At 38.1% G+C, this 11,172-nt stretch overlaps 3 protein-coding genes and 1 long non-coding RNA gene across 6 annotated transcripts in view; 1 reads left to right on the top strand and 3 right to left on the bottom strand.

Annotated features, from left to right (window-relative positions):
• Nucleotides 1-1,124: 1,124 nt before the first annotated feature.
• LOC111452141 (leucine-rich repeat extensin-like protein 3) lies at nt 1,125-2,897 on the bottom strand. The gene has a single exon (XM_023092699.1). It carries the CDS (start codon nt 2,084-2,086, stop codon nt 1,529-1,531), a length of 558 nt encoding a protein of 185 aa, XP_022948467.1. The 5' UTR covers nt 2,087-2,897; the 3' UTR covers nt 1,125-1,528.
• Nucleotides 2,898-4,572: 1,675 nt separating this feature from the next.
• Nucleotides 4,573-7,626, bottom strand: LOC111452138 (AP2-like ethylene-responsive transcription factor AIL1). The gene is made up of 9 exons (XM_023092694.1): nt 7,342-7,626; nt 6,791-7,244; nt 6,630-6,712; nt 6,469-6,477; nt 6,164-6,252; nt 6,014-6,087; nt 5,831-5,881; nt 5,481-5,557; nt 4,573-5,381 (listed from the first exon to the last, which is right to left on the bottom strand). Exons 1-9 carry the CDS (start codon nt 7,487-7,489, stop codon nt 4,816-4,818), a joined length of 1,551 nt encoding a protein of 516 aa, XP_022948462.1. The 5' UTR covers nt 7,490-7,626; the 3' UTR covers nt 4,573-4,815.
• A 2,507-nt stretch (nt 7,627-10,133) lies between these two features.
• The window catches only part of LOC111452142, a 5,410-nt gene continuing 4,371 nt past the window's right edge, over nt 10,134-11,172 (bottom strand). For 2 of the 3 annotated variants that reach the window (XR_002712087.1, XR_002712088.1), the window contains exon 3: nt 10,134-10,656. This is a non-coding gene — a long non-coding RNA (uncharacterized LOC111452142). The remainder of the gene's footprint in view (nt 10,657-11,172) is intronic. The other variant, XR_002712089.1, reaches the window with a different exon arrangement.
• The window catches only part of LOC111452140 (transcription factor MYB114-like), a 2,365-nt gene continuing 2,072 nt past the window's right edge, over nt 10,880-11,172 (top strand). Inside the window, exon 1 of the mRNA XM_023092698.1 lies at nt 10,880-11,172. The gene's annotated coding sequence lies outside the window, so the exon portion shown is untranslated.

Genomic DNA, 11,172 nt, shown 5'->3' on the forward strand with positions numbered 1-11,172 from the left:
GAGTAAGAATTCAAACACATCAAGTAACCATTTGTATACCTCAGATCTCATGAACTTTTGACGTTCGAAGATGCAAAACAAAAAAAAAAAAAAGTGCAAAAATGATGACATTTCAATAAGCTTTTGAACTATTTAGTTAAGACGTTGAGTTGATAAGATTTTTGAAGGCCAAAGCAAACAGACCTTAAGAAACTTACCAGAAATGAGCTTCCCTGCTCAGAATCATAACTGAAGTTAATGGGTTAAAATTTGTGCAGAATAATCATAGAAGAGGGAGTTGGCTAAAATAATGTCAAGAGATAAGGCATTCAGACCTTAGCAGTCTTCAATTTGACCTTGATGTTAAAACACTAATAACTAACCATTTTCAAACGCCTCTATCTTAACACAGTAAGTGCTCCAAGGGGACAAAAAAAGACCTACACGAAATGACTCCAATAATAAAGAACAAGACCAAGACCAAGACATTAACTACAAAAAGGCCTGGCAAGCCACACCCACAAGGAAACATTAAACCTAACCACCTCCTCTTCAACTCTTAACCCAATCTCTTGAATATCAAAACACGATGATGCACACAAGCTAGCTCCAACACTCCTTGAATATCGAAACCGAAAAAATGAGGGTCTACCTGACTCGAGCTCAAGACTAGAACCATACTAGAATAAGGTGCAACGAATCAATCTTTTTTCTTTCTTAGAGTAATCTAATCAAATCAAAGACTTCAGAGAAAATAATTCTGTCCTATCCTACAGAGTTTTTGCATGGAAGCATATGTAGAAAATTATTCAATGGTCTCCCTGATGCGTTAACATAGGTCTAGAATGAACCCAACTACTGTTCAGATCTAAGGCAGTTCGCTGATTCTAAACCCGTAGAGCTTATAGATAATCAATAACTAGATAGTCGGGAATTGCATCTCGTAATAGATTCGCAAACACCCTTTTCACCAAAATCAGCAGTATCAGTGATAAACAAAACTGTTACACTACAATCAACATTACACGCTCAAGCAAGGAGAAAGTAGAGGGTGAGTGTATAATTAGTTTGTGATATTAAACAAACACAATCTTTTACAGCCATAAGGAACAGTGGTTAGCAGAAAAAGAATTCAACAACAGGTATGTATATCAAGCGGTTTCTTCTGAATTAACAAACTGTATAATCAGCATTGGACAAAAGAATGAACAAGAATTCAAAAATCACAAGAAGAAAAAACTCAACCAATCATCATATCATGTACCCATTTTTACACAACACCTGAGGAGACCCTAAGAGAAGATGCTTGCCCCTCATTATCCGCCTGCTGCCTCCTCTGTTTCATTTTCTTTTCTGCAGCATCTCAAGAACATGTTTTGTGCATCTTCCCAACCCCAAAGTCAAGAAAATTTACCTAATTGTTGCCCTTTTTTTTTTTTTTTCTTTAGCAGTGATTCAATTCAGTTAGCTCGATGGTCGTGATATCCTCAACCATACTCCTAAAGTCCTTGCCTCTGATGTAAGACGAAGGAAACGGTTGCCAATTGATTCAAGAAAAACCATCGTACCGGTCCTTGAATCTTAGGAGCTGCCGTCTCTTGAATACCAAAAATCCCACCACGCAGATTTGAAGTACTGCCGCAATACCAACAAAGAATAGCCCTACTTTCTTCCCCATATTGAGACTTCTCTTCGACCCTTCAATATTGTGGGAGTTGTTATTCCGACTCACTTCGGGTGGTTTTTTATTCGCGTCGGAGGATGCAGGAATAGGCGGCGGCGGCGGAGTAGAACGATGCTGGAGACTCGGCAGAGAAGGCGGTGGGGGAAATATTGGCGGAGGTGGAGATGAAGATGCAGGCGGTGGAGGCGGGACGAAGTTTGGGGACGGGGACGGGGGCGGTGGTGATTGCGGTGGTGATAGCGGTGGTGGCGGTGGTGGTGGCGGTGGCGGAGATGGAGGTGGTGGAGATGGAGGAGGCGGAGGCGGAGGCGGCGAGGAAGAGGGAATGGCTCCATCTCGAGCCTGAGACTCAACAAGAAGCGATAAAATACTGAAAGCAAACCCCGAAATGACGAAGATCAACGTAGAGAATGGGCGTTCCATTGCATTGAACAGCAATGAATCAAAGAAAAGCAGGATTGAAATTAAAATTTCCAGACCTCCCTCGCATCTGGGGCTTTACCCGAAACTCCTGAAATTGAAAACAAGGCCCAAATTTGTCCGTGATTCGGCAAAAGGGTTTGGTTTCCAACCGCTAAAATTGGCGTTGGAAGCCTGGGAACCCAAAAATCGTGAACACCCACCAAGATTGGGAGGCAGATTGGAGGGGCACTAGGGTTTGAGAGAAAATGAGAAGAGCGATGGAAATCAGGATATACGTACCCCAAAATCGGCATCCATAAGAACATGAAATGGATCCCCCAAAGCAAAATCTGCAGACGGAAGGATTAAGGAAGGGAGAAAATCATCTGCAGATGGCCATTGGGAGGGCCTGGAATCTGGGGGGTTCCTGAAGGGGTGGGGGATTGAAGAAAGGGGGAAAAGGAGAGCATAAGAAGGGGGAATTGGTGGTTGAGAGTGGAGAGAGAGAAGGAAAAGGAGGTGTTCAAGTCCAGTGTGGGATTGACTGAGTCACAGTGGTGTGTTTCTTTTGTTCTTCGTCCGATCTGTGTGTGTGTGTGTGTGTGTGTGTGTGCGCGTCTCTCTCTCTCTCTCTCTCTGTGTCTCACCTTGTGAGGGGGAGGGGGAGGGAGAGAGAAAAAAGGAGGCAAAATAAGATGGGGTTGAAGGCGGGGAAGAGAGAGAGCTTACGCGGACTTCAACAGTCGAACCTATTTTAGGGGGCTTCATTCCTTCGTGTGATTCATGGAGTGATTGATTAGGGTTCCTAAGAATCTGTTTCCTTTCCAGCCTGTTTTTAGGAGACACAACATCGAATCCCACTCATCTGTTTCAAAACATACCCTAATTATATCCCCCTTCTTAACTCTCTCTTCCATATTCATTATCTATATCACATTTACATTTTGTTACCCAACTTTTGTTTTTCCATTTTTAGTCCTTTCCTTTTCTTTCCACTTCATTCCATTATTCAATACTTACATCTCACCCATGTCGCCTCACTAGTTAATTAATTAATTAATCATAATAAATCTATTTCTAAGTATTTCTAATAATCCTATTAATCATCAACAACTAAATAGACATTTATTTATTAACAGATACAACATTTAATAGCTAAGTTAGGATATGCCTAAATGGGTGGTTTTCATATTATTTGTAAATAATGAGGAATAAAAGAGATGAGAGAGGGTACTGGGCTGTTAAGTGGGCTTCATGCTACTACGAACTCAGAGGCCCAATAAAAAGATTTAAGTTAAATTTAATGAATAATAAGAAATAAATAAATAGGGCTTTTATTTGGGTGAGGTATTTGGTTGGGTGAGGCATTTGGTTGGGTGAGGCATTTGGTTGGGTGAGGGTGGGGGGCCTGAGGTATTCGGTTGGGTGAGGGTGGGGGGCTTGAGGTATTAGGGTGAGGGTGGGGCATTGAAGGAAAGTAAAAGAAAGAAGAAAGTAAAAGAAAGAAGAAAGTAAAAGAAAGAAGAAAGTAAAAGCATCAAGTTCCAATAAAAACAAGGGAAAGTAAGTAAAGGGGTAAGAGAAGGAGAGAGGCCCATCCCTCCTCTTTCCTTCCCTTTCCTTTCCTTTGGATCTGTCTCTCCAACCCCAACATCCCTTCTCTCTCCACCAAATTACCAAAATGCCACTCCTCTCTTTTTTTCCTTCTTCTTTCCTTACATACCACAACAGGAAACCCAGAGAAAAATAAGACAAGTGGTGGGTTTTGTTTTGTTTTGCTTTGTTTTGTAATGGAGGCTTTAGGGTTTAGAGGGTACCTTTTGATGCTCTTCTCTTACCCATTTTCACAAACACATCCACACTCAAAACAAGAATCACAACCAGGAATGGGAAGGGTACAGAGGTAAATTCATTCTTTTTTTGTGATTTCTTCCCATTTTGCCCCGAATCCATCTTTAAATTTCCCAACCCTGCCACTGCTTCGTACGTATATATTCTCTGGGAGCCAGAAGGAGCATGCCTTGCCAACGCATGCACCCTCCGCTGCATTGCTCTGCTTTTACTTCACACACTTGGCCAAGAATATTGTGTTATTTTGTGGGGGAGAGCGTGAGTGGACGCTCCATGAAGGCGCGTACAGGAAAATCCTAAATAAATAAATAAATAAAACAAGCCAGAGGCACGCAATTTAAGGCACCTCGTTATCACCAGTGCTCAAACGCATTTGCGCCTCTCTCTCTCCCAATAGTCAAACTGGGTACCCTAACCCCTGCCCTTCCCTGCCCTTCCCTGCCCTACCCCTACCCACTCCTTCAATCCTCCAACATTCAATAATAATAATAAATAAATAAATAATAATAATAATTTACTTCCAATTTTTATTGTTGGGATTTAACTTAATACTTCAAAAAAAATATTAAATTTAATTAACTATAAAGCATGTTAGCTTAGTTGATTGATTAAAGTATTTATTTTTTCTTTTACATAGAGAGAAAAAAAAAAAAAAGAAAAAAAAAACCGCTTCCTTAAATTATATTTGGCGTTGCCTGAAATGTTGGAAGGGGGAAAAGAATCAAAATCCAACATTTTCAAACCTTAAACTAATTATATTAAAACTAACCCTATTCCGACCATCTATCACCTTCATTACCTTCCTAACCTACAAATTAACCCTAATTAAAAAAAAAGAAAAAAAAAAAAAAGAGAGAGACTTATTTCTAATTGCCCTACGCTAATAAGCTAAGCTAAGCTCATTCATTCCATAGAGCAAACATTGGAACCTGATGATGAGCCAATGTTACATCATTCTCCACCTCCCTATTTTCATCCCTCCCATCTTCATATTTTGCTTCCTCCATTGAGTAATACCCTTGTGAATACTCGCCTCCCCCAACCCCGACCCCAAACTCTCCGTTGTTCTGCACCATACAACACTTCGATGCCTCTGTCTCATTCCTCGAACCCATCAAATTCTTTGCCACATTCTCCTCTTGTTGATTATTGTCATCTTTGCCACCATTGTCGCACCAAACCATATCAACCAACTCCTGCTGGCTCTCATCGACGTCGCCATTCTCAGTGATGGCCAAGAGAGGCTGCGACGACGTTGGCGAAGCACATGCACTATACTCCTCAGCCGTCGACGGAATTCCATCTTTCAACGGCGAACGTTTCGCAAGGTCACTCGCAATAAGAGTCGAGCTAGAACAAATCCTCTTCACGTCATACCTACTAATGTCGAAATTAGTTACTGCACTCGTCCCTCGGAACTTGATGGCCGCTATGTCATAGGCCTCCGCCGCCTCCTCTTGTGTACCTTAGAATGATAAAAAAAACATAAGACATGATCTCCTATAGATTGATTATAAAATCATAACACGCATTTAATTTGATAATATAATGGTTAATTACTTACTAAATGTGCCAAGGTACAAATCCTTGTTTCCTGCAACCCTCCCAATTCTAGCTTGCCACCTTCCATGTTGATGATGTCTGACCAAAAACAAACAGTAAAAGAACCAAACAACCTTAAAAGACAATAGGAAAAAACATGAAAAAAGTGAATTTCAAGCATTAATTACACTACTAGTAAGCAACCAACCCAACAAATGAATTAATATTAATATTAATAATTTAAGAAAAATATATAGAATATATTTATGGTGTTGCCAATGATAATTGAAAAGGACTGCAGCTGGGACAACGTGCATAAAAAAACAACACAAACTCCATTATTAAAGTTCAACTTTTGGGTTTGCGCCATACCTTGTTACTCCTCTGTACATTGAAGCACCTCTTGAGAATCCACTGCTTTTCCTGTTCACACACACACACACACACACAAAAGGAACCTTCAAATCGCATCCCAATCCAACAAGATGCCTCGACGATGCTCCGTCGAGAACTCGACTTCAAACATAAACATTATCGGACCAAACGAAATATTACCTTCTCAAGTTGGCTACGAACTCCTGTCGGGTCATGTTCTTCATCTCTTCCAACTCGTTTTCGTAAGTGCTCAACTGCATAAATCATAGCGTTACGTAGAAGAACGTTGTATCGTCGAATATCAGACCAAAAAGAACATAACAGACTTACTGAAAAATTTATGTGTGTGGTTGGACCCCAATACTTAAGTGCAGCTAAATCATACGCTCGTGCTGCTTTTTCTTCCTTATCGTAACCACCTGATTAATAAAACCAGATACACAATGAATCTTCAATCTAAATAATACAACCAAATTTGATGATGCAAAATAATAAAGTGAAATAATTGAAATGACATAAAATAATAATACTCTATAATGATATGGATGGAATAAATAAGAACATAATAATTAAAAAGAGAAAATATAGGTCCATGAGATTAAATAAATAATAAAGAAAAATAGTTCTTCACCTACCAAGATAAACTGCATAATCGGATATTTGATTGATGCCACCAAACCAGACATCCGACCAAGAATTTTTGCACAAAAAAACATCAAAACAATCGTTAGTTTATTGCTCCAAAATTGTGGCTTAAAACGCTATCATATGGGGGGATGCTATTTAATTTTGTTACCTTGCCTTCCCTTCCTTGTTTGGCCCTCTTTTCTGCAGCTGTTGTCCCACAAATGGGCTTCATATCTCCCTGTCCATCTATGTCTATACAAAAATCCCAACAAAAAATCAAAATCAACCCAAAAAAGAATGGTTCGTTTAAGAACACAAGAACAAGGGTACCTCGTAACGCCACGAAACTGGGAGGTTCTTTGTCCAAAAGTATCAATGGACTTCCTAGGAACAGGTTCTTTAACCGGAGGCTTCCCTACCGGCATCGGTCGTTTCCGGGAATCCACCGCCACGTGCGGCGGCGATGGCAATGAAACGATGTCGTTATGCGAGTTGGGGCTCATCCCAAGAGATAAAGATCGAAACCCACACTCGTTTTGGGGACTCGAAGTCGTAGGACCTAACCACGACTTGTAAATTGCATTACCATTATTAGAAATTAAAGAGTGATGATCCGTCTGATAATGGTAATTATTATTGGTATTCGCCTGGATGAAGTTGGTGTTGTTATTATGAGTCTGATCGTTTGGCGGTGAGTTTGAATAACAATTCCCCAAAAAATCCTCAAGCTTTGGACTTTCCTCTTCATTCCTTGCACCCATTTCATTCTCGTACGACCTCCAATCTATAAACCCCCACACCCCCAAAAAAGATGAACAAAATTAAACAGAGCTTTTCTTTTCAAACACCTCCTCTGTTATTTTTAGTAAACAAGAACATACCGTGTGCGGCGGCGATACAGAGGGATCCGTCGGAGCGGAGAGGCATGAGAGGCGGGAAGCTGCTGGGGTTTGGGTGTTGGTCGTCGGCGGAGGTGGCGTCATGGATTTTGAGGTGGGGAGTGAGAGAGAAACCCAACCAATTACTCATTATTGTTCTTATCCAGAGATGATGGATTTAATTTTAGTTTCTTTTTTCTTTTTATGGTTAGTTTAGAGAGGGTGGAAATGGTGGAAATGAAGGGAGATAGATAGAGATGAAGTTGACGAAGCTTTTTGAGATGTAATGGGAAGGGAGAGTGGTATTTAAGGGATCAAAGTTTTGTTTTTTTTATTTTTTTATTTTTTAAAGAAAGTGGAATTTTTTTGGAAGAGAAAAGTAAATATTGTGAGAGAAAAAAAAAAAGGGTATAAAAATCCAAAGGGTTGTTTGTCTCCTCGTCTTCATATTCTCAGACCTCTGTTTCTCTGTTCCTCTGTTCCTCTGTTCCTCTGTTCTCTGTTCTGTAATGAAATTAGCTTAACACCATTGGAATTCGTGCCCTTTCTCTATCATTTTCTTTCCTTACCCTACTAAATCATTTTTTTGCTATTTTACCCCTTTATTTTCCTATAATTAAGAGGTTGTTTCCAACACTTGTTACCAACCAGCTCCTATCTTTTGGTCCCTCCTTAAATTCTTCGAACCCTAGTGATGTGGAGCTGAATTAGAGTTACGTCGTCCGTCTTTCTTTTACATGGTGTATAGTCAAGTCGATAGTACATACTTTTACTTGGTTTATTTTTACTTGATTGTTCTTCCTTAGCTCGATCCTTTTTAAAGATCTCGTTTGGAGTTAGTCGCATGTGCAACCGATATGGTAGCGAAGGGTCTATAAGAACAGTAGGATATCTTACTTATAACAATGTAGATGTTTAGAATGGGCGAGACTGAAGCAACCTTTTTATAAGTAGTGTGTTTACTATATTATTATATACATTAAATCCTTGAATTTAAAGCTTAAAAGCTGGTTAAGCTTGTTAAATAGTTTTTAAAATGGATAAACATAATTTAACGTAATTATTTTATTTTTTACAAATTTAGTAACAGGACATAATTATTTTTCAATTTTGGATTTTTTATTAAAGAAAAGAAGAATGCAGAGAGGACAAAACTTAAAATCAAGTTCACATGATGGATAGATCTTGGGCGTACGATATTTACTTTTGGTGGGTACGAGCGACAGCTCTCGTCACTGATCAGATCAATATTGCCAAATGATTCAACGGTCGTGATTTGTTTGAAAGTGGTAAGCCCCTTCAGTTCTGTAAATTCACAGCCACAGTTTTCTTTTTACTTTTTTACTTTCTTTTAAGCGAAAAAACAAAATTAAATTTTCTTAGGATAATGCCAATACATTACCGGCAACCGGCTACCGTTTCGTTTTGCCGACTCCAAGTTTGAAAACCACCGACTTCACTCGCGAGGGTGTTACGTGAATGTTACTCGCGTCCCCACCTGACCACCATCATTCATCCAATTAATAAATCATTGGGGAAAAAAAAAAAGGAAATTCAAGTTTTTTTTTTTTAATTCATATTTATAAATTTGAAAAAACTATTTAATGATCAAAATTGTGAAAACCGAGCTAGCTGGGGGCTACTGCAAGAAATCCAAGCACCCAGACAAAAGGGCCCATGTTGGAACAATACAGCCCAATGGGCTTGAAAGCAACGGCCCAATTGTTCGTGTTTCAACTAGACGGGCCCATGGTTGAAGATTTGGGCCCGTTTGCTTCTCGAGGTGGACTTTAGAATCATCTTTTCAAAGCACCCCTAAATATGTATCATACTTTATTCTTCTAATATGGTTGCAATATCCAATATAATATTTGTATTATAGGGATTGGATGTATTTGAAGTGTCGAGAAATGGGGTTGGTTAATTGACTTTAAAAGAATAATAATAATAAATGGCACTAAATTTAAGAAAAAAGTATGACAATTAAAAAAATAAAAAAAACAGTAATAATAATAATAATAATAATAAAAAGATTGAGGTGGATCGACGAAGAAGGTGTGCATTAACGTAAAGAGACAAACAGAAGAAATCTAATTCATGTTTCAGCTTTTAAGGGAATATCAAATTAAGCAAAAAGTTGGAAGGATTCAGGACACCTTTTGGTTTTGCTTTCTTATTTTAATCTTAAATCACACTTCTCTCGATTATCATCGTAAAGATGTATGGTTAACATCAAAATATCAATATGAAACTAACTCAAATGGTGACGATTATCATCGTAAAGATGTATGGTTAACATCAAAATATCAATATGAAACTAACTCAAATGGTGACATTGCTTAATTACCTTTTAATACATAAGTAATCTTTTCTGTCCGCTAAAGATCTTCCCTCAACAATATAATTGAACCAAAAAAAAAAAAAAAAAAAAATGCAATCAAGTATGTTGCAAGAGGCTACAAATTTATTAATCTCATTAGCTACATAAACGAACGTTACAAAACTTAAAACTTTATTATACTATCACATTAAACAAACGTAGAGTTTATAAAATTGAAACTACGTAAAAGCTATGCATGGGAAATGGATATGATTTAATTCTCACCTAACCCCAATTTAAAGTAAATCTTACTTTAAACCTAATTTTGCTTTTTGTTTAACATCTTCCTGTTGTTTGGCATTGTGATAAAGAAGCACAGGTGGTTTTCTGATAATAAGAAATTAAAAAAATTAAAAAAATTAAAAATAAATAAAAATAAATAAAAATAAAAATGCACAGTAGTGTAGCTCAGCTTTGGACAGAGAAATTAGGAATAAGAAAACTTGAAACCAATCAAATTGTAAATTCATGCAATTCTGATCATAAAAAATAAAAAGGAGTTTTGATCTTCTCTCCTTTCTATGGCTCTGAAAAAGTTATATTCTTTCAACACAAAACACTTTTCTGTTCTCTGCTTCCTTATTTTTCACTTTGTCCTCCATGTATAGCCATTCATTTCTCTCTCTCTCTCTCTCTCTCTCTCTAAAACTCATGTGCTCCCCTTCTTCTATTATTGTGGATTCTTCTCCAAATTCGAGGCATTTCTCCCTCTAAAACGCCTTTCTTTCCCTCTTGTTTCTGATTTTCATGAGAGTTCCTGACTTCCATTTGTTCAAAATAATTCAACAAGATTGATGGGATAATACATTGTTTCGGTGGGGGCCATGGGAGTGGTACCAAATGTTCGACGACATCAACTCTTAACAACTGCTGGATATGATCTTGAGCTTTGTGCTTTGTCGTCCGGAGGAGAACAACTTGATTCTGCGGCTAAAGACCTTATAAATCACAACTTAGTGATGAAGATCATGGTATATGATTCTAAAAATATAACAACATGGGCTATTTGAGATTCAAAATTTAAATACCTATTCTAACAGAACAACCATCTGATCCTATCCCGTTGTATTTGTTGTCCAGAAAAATCTTAGGATATTAAATTTTGCTCAAGTAAAAAAAAAAAAAGAGAGAGAGAGAAGATTAGAAAATATCATTAGAATTTTGAGTATAGGAAATGATAATAACACCAATAATCCATTTTTTTTAAAGAGGATCTTTTGCTAGCTGTTGTCTGTTGAGTTGTACAACAGTGAGCAACTATTTAGAAGCAGACTTTATATCTCACTCAATCATCGACCTCATGATCAGAGTGTCCTTTTCCTGAAAGACTGCCACCTCCAAAAAATTATTCCAACCTCTTCACATATATCTCTAATTCCCACCTCCGGTCTCCGTTATAGTTTCACATCTTTAAGAGAAATAAAGCACTCTTCTAACACATAATCCCCCCTCTC

This window comes from Cucurbita moschata, unplaced genomic scaffold (genome assembly GCF_002738365.1).
Source record: "Cucurbita moschata cultivar Rifu unplaced genomic scaffold, Cmos_1.0 Cmo_Scf00014, whole genome shotgun sequence".
NCBI classification, from domain to species: domain Eukaryota; kingdom Viridiplantae; phylum Streptophyta; class Magnoliopsida; order Cucurbitales; family Cucurbitaceae; genus Cucurbita; species Cucurbita moschata.